The sequence below is a fragment of the Hippocampus bargibanti genome, linkage group LG12 (assembly GCF_051943395.1).
Source record: "Hippocampus bargibanti isolate YZ-2025 linkage group LG12, ASM5194339v1, whole genome shotgun sequence".
NCBI classification, from domain to species: Eukaryota; Metazoa; Chordata; class Actinopteri; order Syngnathiformes; family Syngnathidae; genus Hippocampus; species Hippocampus bargibanti.
This window is the reverse complement of record NC_142745.1, coordinates 11,375,001-11,398,442: the sequence shown is the minus strand read 5'-3', so window position 1 is coordinate 11,398,442 and position 23,442 is coordinate 11,375,001. Positions and strand designations below refer to the sequence as shown.

Sequence of the window (23,442 nt, the reverse complement as noted above, 5' to 3'; positions counted from 1 at the left end):
CCCCCGTTGGTCGCCAACCAGATCATGACACTCTTGTGTATCGTTACATGCAGTAATGGGCCATAAGGGCCTGCAAGGCCTCCTCTGCTGGCCTAAACATATCTGAAGACTTCTTCTTTTCCTTTCGGAAAAGAAAGACTTCTTCTTCTTTTCCTTTCGGCTTTTCCCTTCAATGGGTCGCAGCGAATCAATGTCCTCAATCTTCAGAGGTTTGATCCGCATGGTTGTTTTGGCCAAGCTTCTACGTCGGATGCCATTCCTGACACAACTCTTTGTATTTATCCGGGCTTGGGACCGGCACAAGAAGACTTGTGTCCCTTTGTGGCTACAGAACAAGCAACTCACTCAGTAAAAGGCTCCCAAACACAAAATAGTCATCGGCGCAGCAACATTCAAAAAATCAAAAACTATAAAGAAGAAGACTAATCTCAATTATATTTTGTCCATAAATTCTTATTACATAATTCCAAATTGTCTTTCAGCTTTCTTTAATTACTTTTCCCCTGTTGCGCTGCTTCCAGATGTTTGTTTTGTATTTAAGCGTTGAACCAATTACATTTCAGCCATCATTTGTTACCAGGGTCAAAAATCTACCTGGACGCCTTCACAATCTGTTCTGGAGGCACTGGAGCATAAAAATCAATGTCGCAAAAACTGTTGCTTCATTCGAGTTGGCAACCCAAGGCCTGCTCGAAAGCAGCTTCAGAGTTTTCGCAAATTATGATTGGTAGTAAATTTCTCCACTGCGAGACTAATAAAGACAAATCCAATCCAAAAGGGTCAAAAAAAAATTTTTAATTAATTGTGGAAGATAATAAGCGATTTCAACTTTTTGTTGAATTGTTTGCGTCGTTAATAAATGACATCACCGCCATGCGTACAAAAGAGCAGAGATCAAGCGTCACACGAGTTCAGTGAGTTTCTAAAACATTGGTGTTTAGTAAACCATTCAATATAATAAGTGAACTTGTTGCTGCTGATACGTAACGTGTTTGCCAAACCATCTTTATTCATACAGCTGGCCACTGTGGTCATGCAGCTGTTCATTCAACCAGTCTACACCTCAGGCAGACCCCCTTTCCTGCTCCAGGATGCAACGTCGTGACGCGCATATGGAACCGTCCTTGTTCTAGCGATGTGTTTGCGCGCTAAAGAGACTGTAAGGAAACTGCTTGCCCGCGGCAGGCGGCTGCTGTTTCCTCCAGTTTTGGAGGTGGACGGACTGCCCCAACCTTCAGCAGGATGCCGTGGGGGAGAGCAGGCTCGGTGGCCCTGCTCTTGCTTTCGGGCCGAGGCATCGTGCGGGCCAAGGCCAGGTAGGATCAGACTCTGTAGTCTTTGACCTACATTCGTGGTAAACTTGAAGATTTGAGGAGAGGTTCCTCATTTGTCCATGTTGACTGGTGATGAATACCATATATTTTTGGCATCAGTCTCCAAATCTTTGTCAAGCAACCTTTGATCAAGCATGCATGGGTGGATTGTTACATTCTGTAAAGGTTAAGTAGCTTGCAGTGAAATTCCTCCACAAGGATTAAACCTTTCGACATGAGCGCCTTTTTCCCCAGCGGATTACAGTATTCCTTGACAGAGCCAAGCCGGGGTTACTTTGTGTTATTAATGCTATCAAGTCGACCCCTAAGTTTAAAAAAAATATGAGGAGGAAGGCTTCTGACATTTTGTCCATTCTTTTCTCTCAGCAGCTGCGGTTTCCTTTGTGAATGTATAGGGACTTCAAATAGAAACAATCCGAGCAGCTTAACATTTTCAGTAGCCACAGTTGTTGCCAATAAGTCACCTTGAGAGTTCTGAAAGGCGCTGATAAATGATTGTATTATTATTATTATTATTATTATTTATTATTATTATTATTATTATTATGGCGGCCCGGTAGTCGAGTGGTTAGCACACCGGCTTCACAGTGCAGAGGTCGCCGGTTCGCGTCCCGGTCCGGCCTCCCCGTGTGGAGTTTGCATGTTCTCCCCGGACCCGCGTGGGTTTTCTCCGGGTCCTCCGGTTTCCTCCCACACGCCAAAAACATGCATGGCAGGCAGATTGACCACTCCAAATTGTCCCTAGGTGTGAGTGTGAGAGTGACTGTTGTAAGTCTTTGTGTGCCCTGCGATTGGCTGGCAACCAATTCAGGGTGTCCCCCGCCTCATGCTCCAGCAACCCCCGCGACCCTAAAGAGGAATAAGCGGTACGGAAGATGAGATGAGATGAGATGAGATGATTCTCCACTGCGAGACTAATAAAGGCAAATCCATCCATTATTCTTATTCTTATTCTTATTCTTATTCTTATTCTTATTCTTATTCTTATTGAACTCATATGTTTATCTCTCTCTCTCTTTCTCTCTCTCTCTCTCTCTCTCTCTCTCTATCTATATATCTCTATATATATATATATATATATATATATATATATATATATATATATATATATATATATATATATATATATATACACATAAGTTCAATTATTTGCAAATTATAAAGTGAGCATGACAGTGATTTGATTGAAGGACTTCACAAGTGACCCCCTCCCCCCACTCAATTCCTAGCCAAAGCCGCCAGACCAGTCGCGCTTGAGCGACAAGCAAAGCTTTTTCTAACCTACTTTTGCTTTCCACATCGTCTTTCCGTCACACAGCCTCTGTCTACCTGTTGCTGATGCTCAGGTATGCGTTCAGAAATAAAATCACCTGTTGCGTTAATCGAAATTATGAGGCAATTAACACAAGGCAATTGTTTTTTTATTGTTTTGTTTTGTTTCTTTTTCATTGTCACGTCCCTGCCCAAGTATGAGCTACATGAGGTTTATTATTGGACGGCAAAATAAACTAAACCTTTTCTTAAGGTCCAAAGACTAGGTCGCAAAGAAGAAAAGTCATCACACAAATGACAATCCCTTGTACTCTATTCTCAGTTAAATATAGACCCACAGAAAAACTGATCCTGTGACTGTAAAGTGACCTTGAGAGTTTTGAAAGGCGCTTACAAATGAAATGTATTATTATGATTATTATTATTATTATTTCACATTTATCAAGTCATCACCCCAATCGTGATCTCTTGTAGCATATTTTCATTAAACTGTCGATTACCCAAAAGTGACGGCGAGAGGGGCGTGTCGCCTTGGAGGAGGAAAAGGTCAGGTGTGAACCATGCCTTCATGTTCAAGCCGTCGCCCCTCCCATTCTGCATTCTAGCCTTGTTCCTGTACCTCAGATCACAAAAACCCAGCGAGCCTTACCAAAACCTTTTGCCGCCATCCAGAACAGCAATTCTAACCTACTCTTATGCTGTGTTCTTGAGCTCGGTTCCGTGCGGGATTTTTTTTTCTGGATTCCTTGATTCCTTTGGTGCTGTGAATATGGGAGGCAGGGAGGAAGTTATGGTGAACTGGGCACTGGAGCCCACCAAGCAGTTTACACGCTGGAACAATATCCGGCTGCGTCCTTCACAAAAACCGATTCGGATCAGAAATTTAAGGCAATCGTCACAAAAGAAGAATTCCAGGTAAGAGCCCTGCACAAGTCAAGTCATTGGATTTTAATATGGAATTTGTCTTTGCTGCAGTGATTTTTCATCATCAGCTCTGAATAGAAACGAACGAGTGTGTGGTGATGAAATGCAAAGAAAAGGGTCCAATCAGCATTAATAAGACTTTCCTTCCGAAACTGCTCAATGACTAAATCAGTTTCTTTTGAAAGACAATTATAGGTTGGAGAAGGTTAGAAATCACGTCAAACCTGTGATTTGTGACATTCGTAGTAAAGTTTGGGCGTTTTTTTCTTCTGTTAATTAACAACAGATTTGTTGATTGATCGGTAGAAAATGAGCAAGTTAGCATTTTCCTTCCAAAATGAATTAAAATTCGAAATAACTTGCATCTTTTATCTCACCCCTGTCACAATGTAAGCATTCCACTGACAAATCACAGCATTTTGCACAGCTGATGAGAAAAAAGTTTTGATTCAATCATTCACTGACATTCACAAGTTTATTCAGGAATCGAAAATATGACAGACTGCCATTCCCAAATTTATTCGGGTTTTTTTTTTTCATGCTTGGGTGCCGATAAAGCGCTGACCATGGCCTCTGGCAATGTATTTTTCTTTTCCACAAGGGCCCAGCATTTCCCTTTTTTCCATGTTAGCGCTTTGTTCTATCTTGAGCTGTTGTTAAATCGATATATAAACCAATATGTATGTATTGCATTGTATTTGGGACAGCCGCCCTCATTTCAAGCTCCGATAACTCCAGACCCATATAATTTAGGAATTAACTCATTTCTTTCTGATGCAAGAAGAGACTCTAAGGTTTCTAACGCTGTACTGAATGTTTATGTAGTCCTAAAACTCAATATTCTGTGCGTCCTGCAATTTGAGTGACAATGACAAAAATCCTGACACTGGAGTGGACACAGTTTTGCGCATATCTGGCAGTGAATGAGTTATTCAGCATGGAATCGACTTTAGGACTTTGCTTTCCAGCAAAAAATAAATGAATAAATAAATCATCCGTGAGCTTGGTGATGGGTTCTTCCTGCATTGCTTTCATTGCTCGTGAAGTCTTTTTTTATGAGTTGAGCACAGCCTTCACCTCGCATGATGTCTCTCGGCGTGAGACAGAAAGTTGTCTTTGTTTTTACACGGGCTTGGTTGGCAAGAACATTATGATCACTGCTGGATGGAGTTTCTCGGCTTGTGATTGGTGATCTATGTTGTGCCTCCTGGAATGTGACTGAGCCACACGGGTGCGGTGACTCAACTGGTCACATCCTGTATCGCTGACTTGTATGCATGGCATGCTCTCAATGCTGCGGCTCCCAAAAATATTTTACACCTTGTGTCATTAAAGTATAATAATAATAATAATAATGGTAATAATAATAATAGTTATAATAATACATTTCATTTCTAAGCGCCTTTCAAAACTCTCAAGGTCACCTGACAAGTTTTTCTGTGGGCGAGCAGCGGTAGCCACACATGCCCGCGTTCACTCAACCTGGAATAACTGAAATAGTTAGAAAGCTAACTAGCTAGCTAACGGATAGCTAATAGCTAGCTAGCTAGCCAGTTAGATAGCTAATAGCTAGCTAGTTAGATAGCCAGCGAGCCAGCTAGATAGATAATAGATATAACGCAAAGTCAGTGTGTTGTTCACGCGACACAAGACACGTTAAGTACTCACGTCCTATATGGTTTTCATTATTTTCTATTCATCCTAAACATGTCTTTTTTCATATATAAACATTTGGATTGGATTGGATATGATTAGCCTTTATTAGTCTTGCAGTTGGAGAAATTTACATTTCACAGCAGCAAAGTGATGAAATGAAGAGGAAAGGAAAGGAAGAAGTAGAAAAACAAAATACACTAGCCACTGTAGGATAGTAGCTTTATATCAAGTGTATTTGATGTCGCAAGTCACTGTGACACGATGCACAATGTTAATATGAACAGTGTGCTTCACGAGAGAGAAAAAAAAAACAATGTACTTGAGCATATTCAATTCAAATGAATGATTGGACAAAATTGTTTATTTTCAGGACTAAATGAAAAATTAGATGAACCAAAAAAAGGAACAGAAACAAGTGTCCTTGAGAGCTTTGAAAGACTCATCTGAATAAAATGTATTATTATTATTATTATTATTATTATTATTATTATTATTATTATTATTATTATTATTATTATAAGTACAATAGCTCCATCTCTTCCCCTTGGTTACCTTTTTTCAATTGTCTGTATAAATTATTACATTTTGGGCAATTATTTCAATATACAATTGTCCTAATTTGATGGGCACCCAAATGAAATAACAATCCCAGTGGGTTTCAGATGATCAACCACTTTGTTTCAAAAAATATCCAACCAAACCCCTCAAATAACGCTTCTAATTGCCTCAATCCACAAATGACAGCTTTTTTGTGTACTGTATTTTTTTTATAATATCTGTGCAGTTTCAACTACTCACCCATCCCATTCACAGAAATAATCATCTTTTTGTGTTAGCAACACAATTGATTTTCAACTTTGATTTGTTTCTTAAATCATAACCCCACACATTGTCACACAATGTTTCCATGCAGTCACGCTCACAATTCAATGACGACTTGATGACTGAGATTTTGGGTGTGACCTTCACAGTGGTTTTTGTGTGTTGCCAACAAATTAAACCTCAGGAAGCTTTTTTTAAAAGCAGTTTTTATTGAAAATTAAATATACCTTTGGTAAATGAATTTACCATTCAAAAAAGACTGCCAGAGTTTGAAACAGGGGTGATCAATACTAAGATCAAGATCGACCAGTCGATTTCCAAGGTATTATGGCTAGATCACGTGACAAGGTGATTGCAAATGTCATGAACTGACGCCATAAAATAGTTGTTTTGAACAAAACTAGACGTCATCATATCAGACATCCCTCACTTGATTGACACACCGGACAACCAATCAGATGACATCTCATTATTAGGTACACTGTGGGTGCTCAGTAAACAAGCTAGTCGTGAGTTACATCCTCATTTTTCGCTCGGGTTTTGCCTCTTAAACGTATAAAAATGAGTCGGGGACCATGTAAGAAGAAAAAAGTACCACTTTTATCCGGAATGGAAGGATGACTTTTTTCACGATGACATTTTCAAAGTGTCTCGTCTGCCAGTTATCAGTGAACTCAGGTAATGGCAAAAATGTACATAATTATGTTGTGTTGTGCAACATGTACGGTTATACATCAACATAAGTTGCAAGAAACCTCAATATATTTCTCAATAAATATCATGGGTAGTTCATTTGGACTTGGCCATTTCAAAAGTAGCTCCCGTGCTGAAAACGTGTGAGCACCCCTGATTTGAAAAGTTAAATCAAGTGATTCTTTCAGGTACCGCTAGGGGGAGCCCGCACATCACACTGAAAATCACTGGTTTATTGCTTATTCCAAAGAGTGTTGCGACAGAAAATGTTGCACGACTATATTAACAGTGAATGGCGTGGTAGGGGCGCAGGTCCGTACAGTGACACCTAGTGGCGATGCTAGCTTTTCGAAGCTACATCTTGCAAGAACAATAGGCACCCCCCTCCCCTTGGCCATTTTCTCTCCCTCCCTTCATCCCGCTCCTTTTGTCTCTCCATCTCTGTGCCGGCTCCTCCGTCTTCCCCGCTCCACCCCGGCGGTCTTCGCCCACGGCCTCCAGCTCTCCTGCATCCTTGCCGGCCTTTTGTTTGCATGCACGCCTGTGATTTCTTTACGTGTGTGTATGTCTGCGCCAGAGACCCCAGCCCCACCGAGATGAGCGTGGAGCCCTGGGCCAGCCCGCAAGACCAGGCCGCCGCTGAGCACAGCCCACACACGCCGCCGCCCTCGCAGGACCAGGAGCAGCATCCCGACAAACTCTGCCTCGACTCCTTTTGGAACGAGGTGGAGACCATTCGACTTGGGGGCGGCCTTGCCGACCTCGACAGTACCCGGAGGGATTCTCGTCAATCGGAAGGTAAAAAAATACTTTTTTTGTCTTCTCACTGATCAAATGAGGCTTTCGCCATGGCAACATATCAGGTTTCAGAGGAGAGCACATTACCATGACGACACACATCCCAGTGCTGAGTAGGGCTGATTTGTATTGACATAACGATGTTATTGTGCTCACCCAATGAGCTAAGTGCCCTTTCATCAGACCTCATTGTTGTTTTATATCCAGTCCCTTCTTGTTGTTTATATCATCAATTGGGAATGAAAAGTCCTCGTGAAGCCGCATGCAGCTTTGTGATGCCACATGTAGCGTGGTCACATGACTGCCTTTGTGTAAAAGAGCTCCGTTACCTTATGTACAATATCTTAACAAGACACCTTTCACAAATGTTTTGAGTCTATTCAAAATCGTGACACCACAAGTGTATTCTTCTAGAAATGTTTTTTTTTCAGAGGATATTTGAGAACCTGCAAACCCAATATTATTGGATTGGGTGTACCTTTATTCGTCTCACAGTGGAGAAATTTACATTTCACTGCAGCAAAGTTATGAAAGGAAATAAAGAAGTAGAAACAAACAACAAAAATACAGGAGCTGCTGGAAAGGCAGCCACTCTCGCGGCGCCATCTTGAAGTAAAAAAACAACAACAAATATGACAACACAAAGACAGTCATTCATTCTTCAGCACTTGCTGTACCTGAAGCAGTACCTGCAGTACCTGACTGCATGAAGCAGTTTTAGATGAAAGAGGATAGGAGACCGTCTGATATTTACACCTGCTGCCCCGTGTCAAATATTAACTCAATATTTTGCTGTATTTTATTATATAGCAAAGCAATATTGGTAACAGTGTATTTTGCCTGACTGTAATTATTACAATCAATGCTTATTATATATTTTATTTCCCACATATACGTTGTTGTTTTTCAAAATGTTTACTTTTTGTTTAACGCTATTGAAGATGATCCACGTAATTCCTGTGTTTTCGTTTGCGTGCGTATTTGCCAGAAGGGGAGCAAGAGGAGCAGTGGCTGGCCGACGCCGGTCTATCCAATCTCATCGGCGAAGGCGGCGAGGATGCGGACAATGCCGTGCTTCTGTCCACGCTAACGCGGACGCAAGCCGAGGCGGTCCAGAGAAGGGTGGATTCCTACACGATGTCACTACGCAAGAGAAACAAACCGGCACCGCGCCACGTCCGCGATATTTTTGACATGCCCCTCCGTCAAGTGAGTCTTATGCAAGTTTGAAGGAAACTTTCCGTATTTTCGGATGAAGTAACCACTTGAACTGTGACATAACCGCAGTAGGCGGTAAGCATTTGGATAAATACAAGCTTTCACATTTCTTTCTTATTTATTCAAATCATTAATTCCATTGGATTAGCACGGGATTAGCCTTTATTAGTCTCTCAATGGAGAAATTTATATTTCACTGCAAGAAAGTTATGGAAGGAAGAGGAAAGGAAAAAGTATAAAAACAAAATACATGAGCTAGTGGAAAGGCAGCCACTCTCGCGACGCCATCTTGAAATTAAAAGAACAACAAAATTTACAAAATAATATGACAACACAAAGACAATCTCAAGCACTTTTTGCACCACTCTTTGTTATAAGAAGCAGTCAATCAAGGAATCCCGTGCGTATGCATCATTGTGAACAAAAGCCAAGCTGCATCAGTATGCAGTATATGCCGTGATGGACAATAAAAGCAAAGCACATGTAAAGGTCACGCTTTTATCTTTTCTTTCCACAAAGGAACGTCACCCACTTTTTCTTGAGATCCTTGTCCTTTATTATCCACTGAAATCTCGCACTCGTAAAACAGGACTTGTATTCCCTGTGGTGACCGTCTGATATTTACACCTGCTGCTCCGTGCCAAACATTTCATTGTTCAATTTTGCATCATGTTGTAGATTCTACAGGGGTGTCAAACTCATTTTGCCACGGGCCGTATTGTAGTTACAGTTTCCTCTTGAATTAGGGGAAGCCATTAGAATGTTTCATCCCCGCCACATATTACATATAGAGTGCACCACAAATTAATGAATAACTAGTTTTCAAACCTGAAGTCATGAATAATGATTGTTATTGTGGTTTACATACGACCATTTTACATTTTGGTTCAGATTTTACCGAGCATCATGGCACTTGACATGCTCAATTTGCTTTCACGGGCCGAATAAAATGATGTGGCGGGCCAGATTTGGCCCCCGGGTCTTGACTTTGACACCAGTGTTGTCGAAGGCTTCACCATGTTATGTCAATCACAAGCCACACGCAGTCTCCCGTAAAGTCAACATATTGGAGGAAATGGGAGGACGAAAGAAAACCCCCAGCAAGCTGAGATTGAAACCCGCTCTCTGTTGACTCTGACGCAGACGTTCTAATGTGCTTTAAATCATAGCGATCAATACTTTCTTCCGACAGGGTTTGTCTGAGTCTCAGTGCAGTGAAGAACTGGCTCAGAACAGTTTGGCACCTGTTTCCAAAACCCCACACTCAGGTATGACCAAGACATCGTGAAACTAGATAATGAATTTAAACCAAGTACTGTATTTTCCGGTGTATAAGACGCACCCAATAGCCTTGATTTTCTTCCAAAGATGATCCTGTGCCTTATACGCAGGTGCGCCTTATATGTGAAGTCATATTGAGCCACAACAGGTCTCACAACTACAGTCAGCCAGGTGCACCTTATACTCCGTTGCGCCTTATATATGTAAAAAGTTTGAAAATATACCATTCATTGGTGGTGCGCCATATACACCAGAAAATACTATTAAGAAAATCGTTCCTAAACATCAAGTGACTTGTGTCGGCCCCTTTGTGGTCATTTACATCTGTGAACGTGTGATCTGCCAGTTCCTAGGGACGAGATCCTCTTCACCGATGTGCCTTATTGTGAACAGGCCGTCATCTTCCTCAAATCGGCCAGACTATCTCCAAGCAAAACTCAGCGGAAGAAGGAGGACAGCAACTTGCCTGTAAGTAAAATAAAAAACATAATAAAAGAATCCATGGTGGAATGTGCATGTTGAAAGCAAACACGAAGCCGTAGCATCCATTGACAAAAAGAGTTTGTCTCACATTTCCTATCCCACGTAAATCCGCTTCAATTCCAAGCCGCAACCGTTTTATATTTGCATCGGCGCTTTGCGCTGACGCTCCTTTCTCCTCTCGCACCATGATTCCTAAAAATCCTCAGTTTTAATTATTTTTCTTTCATACCCTTTTTTCCATTTGTCTTTTTTTCTATTTCCAGCGAATAATCTGTTCCAAATCCCGTCTGGGAGTCACTCGAATTCAAGACCTGTCTCACGCCGACATGAAGAAGGTGCGCCAGATTGCTCTCATCGATATGACGGCGCTGTGCGACCTCATTGGGCTGGAGGTGAAAAGGCACAAGACGGCCAAGAGGAAAATGCCAGGTATGTCATCTCATATGCACACACCCAAGCAGAGAAAATGTGTGGTAGATTTAAATTGGCAACATGAGAGAAATAGTTGCCATTGTTTCATTTGCCAATGAAAACCAGAGCGGGGCAATGTTGCTCTTCAGCTTCCTGCATGGTGCCTCTTCTCCGATTCTCCCGACATCAAAATCAGAAAGCCTTCCATAGTCCCACAATGGGGAAATGTCCATGAATTTATTGGAAATGTTTCATACCTGCCAACTACTCCGGTTTTGCCGGTAAAAAGTACGGTTTTCGTTATCCCATTCCGGGTTACGGGTTAATAATGAAAATTACGGTTTCCAATCTTCTTTTCCTTTCCACAACGAATCAGTTTGTTTTGGCCAAGCTTTTACGTCGGATGTCCTTCCTGACACAACCCTGTGTATTTATCCACACTTGGGACTGGCACAAGAAGACACTGGTTGATGTCCCCTTGTGGCTACAGAACAAGTAACTCTATGAACTTAATAAAGGTGAATGAATATGCTTAGTAAAAGGTTCGCAAACACAAAATGGTCATCGGCACAGCAACATTCAAAAAAGCAAAGCTATACTCACCATGACAATGCTCTGATCGTACTGTGAAATTTTCCAATAAAAACAATGACTCTAAAATCGTCAAAAATAGTCAGTACTGTACTCAATCCAAAACACGAAAATAGGCGATCGGCACAGTGCTAGCTGTTATTCAACAAGATCTTAGATGGTGAACAGATGCCTGAAGAATGGAGACGAAGTGTACTCGTGCCCATTTTTAAGAACAAAGGAAATGTGCAGAGTTGTACTAATTACAGTGGAATAAAGTTGATGAGCCATACAATGAAACTCTGGGAAAGAGTAGTTGAAGCAAGACTAAGAGCGGAAGTGAACATTTGTGAGACAGTTGTGAGGTGCGCTGTCGGTGTGACGGAGGAATTCAAGGTGGAGGTGGGACTCCACCAAGGGTCAGCTCTGAGCCCCTTCTTGTTTACTGTGGTGATGGACAGGCTGACAGACGATGTTAGACAAGAATCTCCTTGGACCATGATGTTTCCAGATGACATTGTGATCTGTACCGAGAACAGGGAGCAGGTGGCGGAGAAACTAGAGATGTGGAGATATGCCCTGGAAAGGAGAGGAATGAAGATCAGTCGCAGCAAGACGGAATACGTATATGTGTGTGAATGAGAGGGATCCAAGTGCAGGAATGATGCTACAGGAAGAAGAGATAAAGAAGGTGGAGGATTTTAAGTACTTGGGGTCAACTGTCCAGAGCAATGGAGAGTGGGGAAAAGAGGTGAAGAAGCGTGTCCAAGTCATATTAGAGGCTTTGGAGAGAAAGTCAGAGAGGCCAGACTGAGATGGTTTGGACATGTCCAGAGGAGAGAGAGCGACTACATCGGGAGAAGGATGCTGAGCCTTGAACTGCCAGGCAGGAGACCGAGAGGAAGACCGAAGAAGAGGTTTATGGATGTGGTCAAAGAGGACATGAAGGTAGTTGGTGTCAGACAAGAGGGTGCACAAAACCGGGATAGATGGAGGACATTGATTCGCTGTGGCGACCCCTGAGGGGAAAAGCCGAAAGGAAAAGAAGACAGTGCTAGCTGTTAGCTTCCTTTAGATGAATTGTGCATGCGAGTGGTCTTTCCTGGAATCCAGCGTGACAGCTCATTCCTGCATTCGAGACTCAAGAGTTCGCGTTGTTTTTTAATTATTGTCGTGTTATGGCATCTGCCGAACAAAAAGTGTGAAAAGTAAAAGAAAACTAGTAGTTTCGTGAGGAATACTCCAAAGCATTTCCAGGAATTAGACTTCGCTCAAGAAAAGGTGAAACTGACACGAGTTTGAGTTTCATACCTGTCAACCTTGGCTAATAGCTGCTCGTATAAATGATTACAATTCCCGTATAAAAACTGTAGCACGCCACAGATTATTTGAAATGATAAAAAGAACGCTAACAAGCGGAAATGCGCATGGGAAGTAACCTGGTCCGTGGCGTCTTATTGTGTTTATCTGGTTTCAGACGTTGGCAGGTATGATATTCTGTAAATAGAACATTATATACAATCCTAACGATAGATAGACACGGCCAAGTTAAAACTAACGATACATGAATATGTCACATCAGAAAGCTCATTGTTTGGCGTGCCGCTAGCCACCTTGCTGGAGAACGACCAGAAAGTGAAGGCGGCGACAAATACTCCACTCCTCCTACAGGAGGTAAGATTACACGTTGAATGGTTTGTGTGCATGTGTGTATGTATTTACGTGAGGGCGTGTGTGTGTGTGTGTGTGTGTGTGTGTGTGTGTGTGCGTGTGTGTGTGTGTGTGTGTGTGTGTGTGTGTGTGTGTGTGTGTGTGTGTGTGTGTGTGTGTGTGTGTGTGTGTGTGTGTGTGTGTGCGCGCGTGCGTGCGTGCTGTGGTTGTTTGCTGTCAAAAAGTGGGCAGGATTCCATTTGTGGCCCGCTTAACAAGAATGTACCACCTGAGCCTAGCTACTTTTTAGTGGTGTTAAATGACTCATAAATTTAATTAAGTCTCACGATTTGGTCAGGAGACTCATAATTTTGACCACAATACTCAAAAATACTTACTTTATAAAGCAACTATTGAAACAATGCAGACAGTTCATTTGTAAGGTGAAACAAAAGAAAATGTCAAAAACAAAATACATTTTTATGCTAATTCAGGGATCCTATACGTCCGCTATTTAGCACAATTCTGTTATTTTTTCCCACCAGAGTGATATTTGTATTTTCATATTAAAGTTCTTTTATTTCCGTATTCAACTGTTAAAACATTTGTTTTGGAGGGTGATGGGATGATCAAAATGCGTAGTGCTTGAGTCAGCATGCTTTCGTGTGTTTTGGTCGATGTCCTACACAAGAGTGATAGTGCAACGGTGACGTCATTTTCCGCTATTTTAATTTCCCTTTCCTGTCATCCCTGCTAATTGAATGTATAAATAAACAATGAAAGCATTTTTGTGTTTTATTTACTTCTAATGTACACTTTTGTAACACACACCACAGAGTCGCAAGTACGAAAATCTCCCGATTTCTGAAACTGAAACATGTATGAAAGCTTAGAATAACCAGCATAGGTGACATTGAAATATGATGCTTTAAGGTCATCTCTGCTTTTTCCGTCTTTTCAGCTTTTAACATTCCTGGAGAAGAAAGGAGTCGATTCTGAGGGCATCCTGCGGGTTCCAGGGTCTCTCTCCAGAATCAAGGTATTCGAGTATCCAAAGTCCAAGAGATTTTTTTTTTTTACCCCAGTGATGGATGTGTCCCTAAAAGTAATACTAAAGGGGAGGTCAACCTGTATATTTTCTTCACACTAATACAGTATTTTCTATGTGCCTTCGCATTTTACCCCTTTCTCTCGACTGAAAATGACAGATTGTTGCTCAAGGCTGAGATAAACGACCAATCTTTTATTTTCTGAAGCTGAGCCATGATTGGTCGTTACCCGAGCCAAGTATTTGTGATGTCATTTTCAATCAGAAAAATCTTGACATCTTGTTGTTTGGCACAGTTCATATGTCATGTCATCTAGAACGTGTGAAGATGTTCTCAAAGCATGTTCTTTCCACCTCAGTCCCTCCAGCAGAACCTGGAGGTGAATTTTTATTCCGGAAAGATCAAGTGGGAGGAAGTGAGTCCAAACGACGCCGCCGCACTTCTCAAGAAATTCATCCGAGAGCTCCCTGCTCCTCTTCTCACCGCCGAATACCTCAATACCTTCAGCGCCGTCAGAGGTCAGTTTTTACTTCTGTTCTTCTGCATTGGTGCATTAAAAAAAATCCCACTCAGACGTGAAAAAGTTAAAGTGAATGTTGTTCCATTTTTATGTCCCCTGTCACAACAGAGGTGGAACAATCATCAATTTTCATTCGTTTTAATCAAACATATTTCAATAGGACGATGGCCTGATTAATGGCTCACTGATGAAGACTTGGTGAGCAGGTTGATGCGCGGTGATAAATGGCGTGAGCACAGACATAGGCTAACAAAGCTAATGGCCCCCCCTGTCACGACACCATCCATCTTGAGACACCTCATAACTCATCCACAAACACAGAGGAAATGAGTCTGTATTTGGGTGTTTGTGTCTTCACTTTTTTTTTATTAATGCCTTTACCAGACATCACCGAGCTCAAGCAGAAACTGCACGTGCTGAACCTGCTCGTTCTCTTGTTGCCTGAACCAAATCGGAACACTCTGAAGGTAAACATGCACACACTTGACTGCATATTCATAACAAGGAACAGAAATCTAAATACCGAAAGTCCATCCATTTCCTTAAACATTATTATTATTATTATTATTGTTGTTGTTATTATGAGCGAACTATTCAACCATTGTTGCAGCCTAAACACACATAATGCTATTTTTAATTTGAGGAAATAAGACTTATTTGTTTTTCAGCCAAGCCTCCTTCAGATTCTAATAGTTGCCTGGCAACTGCTTTCAAATCTTCCAAAACACTTGAGTTGAGCACCACAAAACACAAACTTGGCAGATAAGCTCTACCAGTAAAAATGGGCGGAGCACACTAAGGCTTTGCCTCGTCGGTTCCATCTTTTATCATGCAAATATGAGAGCGCGTCGTCAACTTTGGAAAGCCAAATCTGTGATGTGGATGAGGGGCGATTGCCATCAGAGGATCAAACTGGAGTGTGTGATGCACCTGCAGAACATGAGCAGCTGCCTTCATTCACCCTTGCACAGTTTATTCTGCAGGTGTCAAAGTCAAGGCCACTGGGTCAAATCTGGCCCACCGCATCATTGCCTGGGAAAGCAAATCAAACTTGTGAAATTCCATGATGGTTGCTAAAGTCTAAACCAAAAATTTCAAATTGTCCCATGTTGACCACAATAACAGTGACTTCAACATTTGAAAACTAGTTATCCATTTGTTGTGCGCTCTATACGGAAGATGTGGCAGGAATTAAACATTCTAATGGCTCCCCCAAATTCATCACAGCCCCCAAGAGGAAACCTTCACTACAATGTGGCCCACGGCAGAAAAAGATGAGTTTGACACCCCTGGTTTATTCTTTTGTCAGCCCAATTGTCACTTGGCAGTTTAGTTGCCTTGGCTGCAAACCATCTGTTTCATAATGTAGATGGAACCTCCAGCTGAACGATTGGAAATATGAAACACCGCTCCAACTGCCTCACCCTTCCTACTGTCACAATGGTTGGCAACTTCTATTCGGTACCAGGACTCTTTGGTTTTCACCAAAGTTGCTTTTGGGAAGCGGTAAAGTAACCTGACTTTCTACGTCTTTTCACTAATCTGGTCATATACTAAAAAAAAAACATTGGTAACTGGTTAGCACGTCGGCCTCACAGTGCAGAGGTACAGAGTTTGATTCTGGCCAGAACCGAACCATTGTCTTATAACTAACGTATGCTAAAGTAGTTGTAAAGTCACAATTGCATCAGATTATCATATTTTGACACTACAAAATGTACATACCTGTCAACCTTGGCTAATGGCTGCACGTATAAATTACTACAATTCCCGTATAAAAGTGGTAGTACGATGTACATTATTTGAAATGATAAAAAAAACGTATAAAATACGGCAGCATTGTCGTTGGCTAGCAGCAGTTTAGACGAACTGGATTTGAGCTTTGGTCTTTGTAACATCGGTTCACATTTTTTTCCCGTATAAAAGTTGCAGTACGTCGTACATTATTTGAAATGGTTTAAAAAAAACTTATAAAATACGGGGGAAATGTATACATTGACAAGTGTGCGAAAAAATGGCATTTGAGGTGCCGATATTATTGTTGGCCGCTTGAGGTCGCCATCTTAACGTTCCCAATGTTACAAGTGAACTAGAGCGCCGTCAATTCTTTGCTTCTAGTCATCAACACTACGCCAAGTTTACTTTCTTGTGTCCCAGTACACCAACATGGTCTATAAGCGCCATACTTCTATCCGTTTGGTATGGAAGAACGCCATCAAACTTATTAGCTTGACCAAAGATTGTGACTTGATAAAATCCCACTCCAATCTTGGAAAAATGTCTTCCCGAAGGGTTGGAAGAACGATCATGTTTCATTCATTACCATTTTAAATTAAAGTGGACCTTTTTTCGAGCTCCTCACATATCGAGGAATCTTGAGATATTTCACTTTCGTTTCTGTGTGTTTCTCTCAGGCCCTCTTGGAGTTTCTCAGAAAGGTGGTGTCCCGGGAGAAGAGGAACAGGATGAACCTGTGGGCCGTGGCAACCATCATGGCTCCCAACCTCTTCCTCCACAAAGCCGTGCCCAGCAGCCTGACGGAAGGGGCCGAAAAAGGCCAAGTGGAGAAGGCCGCTGATGTCATGAGACTCCTCATTCGCTATCAGGACCTGCTTTGGACGGTGGGAGACGCTTGCTGCTTTTCACCTTGTTTAGCTGATGTCATGACGTCAACTAATGAGCTCAGATCTGCCTACAGATTCCATATTTTGTCATGAGCCAAGTGCGGAAGCAAAACGAGAATAGCAATCGGCGCTACCAGTTTTACGATCGTCGCTTCAAGAACCTATTGAAGAAGATCCACACCGACAACAAGGAAAAAACAGAGAAAAATACCTCAGAGGTTAGTTTCTACAAATACTCTGAACCCTTGTGTATTTACTGTCCGCTAGTTGGGGATTTGCCTATTTGGTTCGTTTTTGAAACCGATTCTGTTGCTGAAAAACTCCTCCATTTGTTGTGATGCTGTCGGCTGACTATAACACTTTTTAGAGCCATCAGTGAAGCATTTTTAACATAATCATGCTCCCAGCAGACACGCCGTACGGTGAAGATCACCATCGGCGATCAGGTCAGCGGCTCCATGGAGTTCCAGATCAACATGGACTCACGAGCGTCCGACCTGCTGACCCAGTTTTACCACCAGTTCATCCTCGGTCCTGAAACCGGGAAGGGCCAACGACGAAGGTACAACTGAAGTGCTCAACTTTGGAAAAAGAAGAAAAAAACTTTCTTTGTCTCACCTTGGAGAAATTCATAATTTATAGCAGCAAAAATTATGGAAACAATACATTAGACAAAAAAAACATACAATATACATTGATAGGGAGAGTGCTTGACAAGTGAACAAACAAAAGTAAAATGACACATGATTGGCAAATAAAAATCTCAAAAACAATTGAGAATGTAAAGGAAAGAAGTAATATTATTCAAATGTGAATTAATATTGGATTGGATTAGCCTTTATTAGCCTTGCAGTGGAGAAATTTACATTTCACAGGAGTAAAGTTATGGAAGGAAAAGGAAAGGAAGAAGTAGAAAAACAAAATAAAGGAGCTGCTGGAAAGGCAGACATTAAGACATAAAGACACAGTCGTTCAATCTTAAGCACTTTTTGCACCATCTTTGTTATATGAAGCAGTTCTGGATGAAAGAGGGGAGAATCAAAGCGTCCTTTTCACCAGTAGATCAGGGACGTCGTGGTGAAATGTGCGTGTCTGCTAATAGCTAAATGTTGAAAACAAACACAAATCTGTAGCATCTATTGACGAAAAAAGAGATTGTCTCACATCTTCTGTCCCACGTAAATCCGCTTCAATTCCAAGCCGCGACAGTTCCACATTCCACATCCTCGAAAGTTTGTTCCATAGTGTTTCATTTTAGTATTTTTTTGGTTGTGGTTACTCACAAAAAACCACTGTACTGTATATCGTCCAATAGTGGAATGTGAATGTACAGTATTTAGATCTTTGAAGACATCATGAAAACCTGATATTCTCTTTACAGGAATGGCTCCATTCCCTACTCAGAGTGCGCCCTGTATGAAGTGGGAGGTAACATCGGTAAGTGGTTGATGCTGTCCTCTTTACCATTTGCATGTCTTTCTCCCCGATGAGTTGATAGGGCCAGCAGGCCTTTTATGTAATCCAACATGAGTGATTACGCTGTGCACACACATGCGCCGTTCCAGGACTTGCAAGGGACAGCATTGATACTCACTATAGCCTGGTCAGCTTTTTTTTTTTTTTACTATGTGGAACACCCCACGAATGAATTTAAAAACACCTAAATCTGCATTCTGTAATGTGTGTGGTATGTTCTGATGGCCAAATAAACTCACATTAGGACTATTTATCATATGCTGAACAAATTGAATATTTCTTGTGAGCCACCCAACTAGATCGGGGAAGTAAAATCTCCCTATGAAACCCACCCCAAAAAATAACTTTTCCCCATTTCCATCCAAACTACAGTGATAACTTGGCTTACGAACTTAATTGGTTCCCAGACAGTGTGTAAGGTGAAAAGTGTGTATCCCAAAAATGAATTTCCCATAGGAAACCATTAAAATGAGAATAATCCGTTCCCATGTCCCCATAAAACATAATGTTCTACTTTCTAATCTTCTAAGCCTTACAACTGCACAAAATATACCTTGTTTTATGTATAATAATAATAATAAATGTGCTATGGTATTATAATTAAAGAAATAAACTGCACTTTACAATAAAGTCGTTTTATTTACCTTTGTAAGGGTCGTTGATGGCTTGATGGAATGGATAGCCTTTTTTCATAAAGTGTCTCAAGGAGCTCTGGGTTGTACATCTCGGAAGTTGTGATATTGCAACAGATGCAGGTAGACACACTAGTAACATCATTAATAGCTGGTTCCCTTGCTTGTCTTTTCATTTCAAATTGAACTGATGACTAGTGCGTGTTATTTGTGGAGCCTGATTGATGGGATATTTTAACCTTGCAGTCGACACTCTGCCTTTGAACTATCAAAACCAGTCTCACCAATTTCACGGTTTTCTATCCATTTTGTCACTTTCTGTCGCCTGCCTGTCTCTTTAATGTTTAAACCACCTCCCCTCACTGCTGCGTTCTTGACCAATCACGTGGCTTTAACCAAAGACTGGGGTCGGGGAATAGAGGACAAAAAATATCAGCAGCCATTTTCTTTTTGGGAGAATGGCTTCACTCTCTATCTGTCTGTGAACCCACCCCCTCACCGGTGCGTTCTTGACCAATCACCTGGCTTTAACCGACAACTTGGGGCGGGGAATAAAGGACCAAAACAAGCCGGCTGCCATTTTCTTTTAGGAGAACGGGCTCGACACATCACTCAATGTGGCAGCTCCGTGTGTATCCCGAAAAATAGTTCGTATGCCAAGGTAAAAATTGTCATAAATTGAACGTTTGTCAACTGAAAAGTTCGTAAACCAAGGGGTTCGTAAACCGAGGTATCACTGTACAGTGATAGTATGCGCACATTCACACGCAATCTCAAAATGGCCGAAAGCTATCTGCTGTAGATTGAGATAATCTTGTTTGAGGGCTTTTGCAAAAACTGTAAATCATCAAGTCCGCCACTGGGTAGACTCTTCGTGGAGACATTGTGTTCATTTACCAACCATGCTTTGGAATGCATGAAGAATACGTTGCAGTTGAAGACTTTGAATCCATTATGTAATATGCTTGGGTGTGTGTCTTTTCTATTTTTTTTTTTTTTTTCTTTAGGCGAGCATCGCCTGGATCCCGACACATACCTATTGGATTTGTACAATAGCAACTCAGGAGGTGAGTGGGTCCTCAAGATGAAGCCCAACGCAAGTAAAAGCATGTGAGAGGATGAATTCAAGAAGATGGGGAGGAAGAAAAGTCACAGTGAAAGCAACAAGGCAGAAACAACCAGATGGAGGACAGATGAACAATCTGCCAGGAGCAAAAATCTCCCTCCCCCACCAAAAAAAAAAGCCCTCCATGACCACCGTCTTCCCATCCACCTCTTATATTTCGACATCCGTCCATCTCGCTCCTCTCTGGATGTGACTCATAACGTGCTGAAGGACCTGCTGTTGCATTGACAGCACCAAGAGAGCAAGAGAGGATCCCTGGGCACTTTTTGGTGCGCCATCTTTTCTCTTTCGCAATCAGTGGAGAGAGAGCAGATGGGCCCGCAGAGCACCTCTGGCTAGACCCTCTGCCCAAACCCTTCCCACCCCGACCACCCCCTCCTTCCCCATCATCAGTCTGACACACACAATGTGTTCTCTTTATTTCAAGAGGCTAAAATCCATCCCAAATCATACACATTACACGGGTTTAGTGCCTTGCTCAAGGGGAAAGAAACAGTAAACGGTCCCAATCCTCCACGTTTTTTACTGCATGGGTGACTTTTAGTCTTCAGACAGGGCTACGGTTTCTTTTCAATTGCCTATACTGAAATTGGGCTAGTTTTGAAAGACCATATATCCTGCTACATAATACTGTAACTGGGGTTTTTAAGGTCCCCACCAAAAGTCATTCAGGAGTTGCCAAGTCAACTCATTCACTGCCACACGATGTGCAAAAATGTGTCCACTCCAGTGCCCGGGTTTTTGTCATTTTCACTCAAATTGCAGGACCCACAGAATATTGAGTTGTAGGACTACATAAACATTCATTGCAGCATAAGAAATATTAGATTCTCTTATTTCATCAGAAAAAAAATAGTTCATTACCAGGTTATATGGGTCTGGAGTTATCTTGGCTTGAAATTGGGACGCTTGTCCAAAATGCATTACAATACATAGTACATAATGATGCACAAAAGGCAAATGCTGCCCCTTTGGGGGGGAGGAACATTGCTAGAGGTTTGACCAGCTCTCTATCAGCAAGAAAAAAACAAAAAACCCAAACAAATTAAATTCGGGAATGGCGCTCCATGTCATGCTTTTCAATTCCCAAATAAATTCAGGAATGGCAGTAAATGAGTTCATTTGGCCGGCCATTTTGTGAACATTTTTATCATGAGTAGACTCACAAAAAGTGTCGATACAATCCATTTTTTTAAAAGAAATAAAATGCGTTCACAACAGCTGCAAATGTAAGAAAGCGCTTTACAAAACCCTGAACCCCAAATCACAAGAATACAATACATATACCATCCTGCCTGAAAAGACACAAAAAGTCAGCCATTTTGTTTTGCCGCATCCGTTTTAAAGGACAACCGACACCATTTTGTTTCCTAACTGATGTCAGAAAAACATTTTATAGCATCTAAATAGATACCCAAAACACGCAGGCTGATATTTTTAGTCAAATGCAAAACAGCAATAAAAATGAAGTGTCTCAAAATGACCTCCGAAAGTTTCAGTTTCAGAAGGTCCCGCCCCCTTGTTCGTGACGTCACGCCAGGACGTCTTGCCTTGCTTGAGAATCAAAACAATGGCTTCAGATTCGGAGAAGATGCTTTCTTGTTACTCATCCAGTTATGAGTATGATTCAAATAGTTCTGAAGAGGAAAGCATAAATGTTTGCAATCGATTAAAGAAGTCCTTCCGTCTCATTTTGAGGCGTCTGGACTCCAATGTAGCGCCCAGAAAATGCACAAGATGGCGCCCAAGCTCCATTGGAAATGGGCTGATTTGTCTGCTGGGAATTTGTGTCAACTAGTATCAAATAGTAGTCTTGGTGCAAGACACAACGATTCACCATGGCATTATTTATGTTTTTTCCTTCGAATTTCGCCAACAACATGAAGTTTTCAGACCAAACAAAGTACCCAAAATGCATTGTGTCGCTTTCTCGATCAGGGGTGTTCCAGACGTGACGTCACGTCAGGCATCGTCACCAACTCAAAAACAAGACTTCCTGAATATTCAGCGCGAGTCTTAAACCGTAAAATATAGCTATATGCGGTGGAATCATTTGTAAAATGGCTTCAAGTGACTTCTACTGAGTGTATTTTACAAAGATTCCACAGCATATAGCTAGATTTTACATTTTAAGACTTGCGCTGAATATTCAGGAAGTCTTATTTTTGAGTTGGTGACGAGTCCGTACGTGACGTCACTAAAGGACCGCCCTTTACCGGAAAAAAGACGCATTGTAGCGGTCCTTCCATCACGTCAATGTATTTTGCTGTACTTGTTTGGTCTGGGGACCTCGTGTTGCACCCAAAAGCCACCAGAAGGCCAGAAGAGGGCATCCACGCGCCATATAAGGAATTTATCAGCCTGTGGAAACGGAGGTGGTCACAGGAGGTCGCCATTTTGTGCCTCTTTTTTTGGGTGAGAGATTTTCCCCCAATGTTGCCTCAAAATGGCACGAAATAAATTCTTTCATCGATTGCAAACATGTATGCTTTCCTCTTCAGAACTATTTGAATCATATTCATCACTGGAGGTGTAACAACAAAGCATATTATCCGAATTTGAAGCCATTGTTTTCATTCACTAGCAATGCAAGACGTCTTGGCGTGACGTCACGAACTGGGGGCGGGACTTTCTGAAAATGCCCAATTCGCAGCTCAATTTTTTGCAGATTTTGGACACTTTAAGTCATTTTGATTGGTGTTTTGCATTTGAATAAAAATATCATACTGCGTGTTTTGGGTATTTTGGATGCTATAAAACGTTTTTCTGGTGTCAGTTAAAAAACAAAAAAGTGACGTCGGTTGTCCTTTAAGGTTAAGATGGCCACCCCTCTGAATGCTGCCAATACTTCAATCACCTCTACTTGGCTGATAAGTGATGCTAAACCTCAGGGTCATCTTAAA

General features: G+C 41.7%; 1 protein-coding gene across 2 annotated transcripts; it reads left to right on the top strand.

The window, feature by feature from the left end:
* The first annotated feature begins 1,035 nt into the window (after positions 1 to 1,035).
* arhgap40 (Rho GTPase activating protein 40) lies at positions 1,036 to 21,953 on the top strand. 2 transcript variants are annotated; one of them, XM_089010913.1, is made up of 15 exons: positions 1,036 to 1,316; positions 7,279 to 7,499; positions 8,488 to 8,708; positions 9,910 to 9,985; positions 10,345 to 10,466; positions 10,745 to 10,910; positions 13,045 to 13,136; positions 14,074 to 14,151; positions 14,520 to 14,679; positions 15,066 to 15,148; positions 17,096 to 17,302; positions 17,380 to 17,523; positions 17,716 to 17,867; positions 18,687 to 18,742; positions 20,421 to 21,953. In XM_089010913.1, the coding sequence occupies exons 1-15, from the start codon at positions 1,243 to 1,245 to the stop codon at positions 20,525 to 20,527; spliced, it is 1,959 nt and encodes a 652-aa protein (XP_088867039.1). In that variant the 5' UTR covers positions 1,036 to 1,242; the 3' UTR covers positions 20,528 to 21,953. The 2 variants fall into 2 exon arrangements, with proteins under 2 accessions (XP_088867039.1, XP_088867038.1); XM_089010912.1 differs by lacking the exon at positions 1,036 to 1,316 and adding an exon at positions 3,222 to 3,521.
* The last annotated feature ends 1,489 nt before the right edge of the window (positions 21,954 to 23,442 follow it).

What these genes read in the sequence shown, in the direction of transcription:
- arhgap40 (XM_089010912.1), top strand. Translation starts at nt 3,376, where the DNA reads ATGGGAGGCAGGGAGGAAGTTATGGTGAACTGGGCACTGGAGCCCACC. An exon ending in TTCCAAAACCCCACACTCAG is followed by an intron (nt 9,986 to 10,344) that starts GTATGACCAAGA and finishes GTGATCTGCCAG; the next exon opens with TTCCTAGGGACGAGATCCTC. An exon ending in TGAAGTGGGAGGTAACATCG is followed by an intron (nt 18,743 to 20,420) that starts GTAAGTGGTTGA and finishes TTTTTTCTTTAG; the next exon opens with GCGAGCATCGCCTGGATCCC.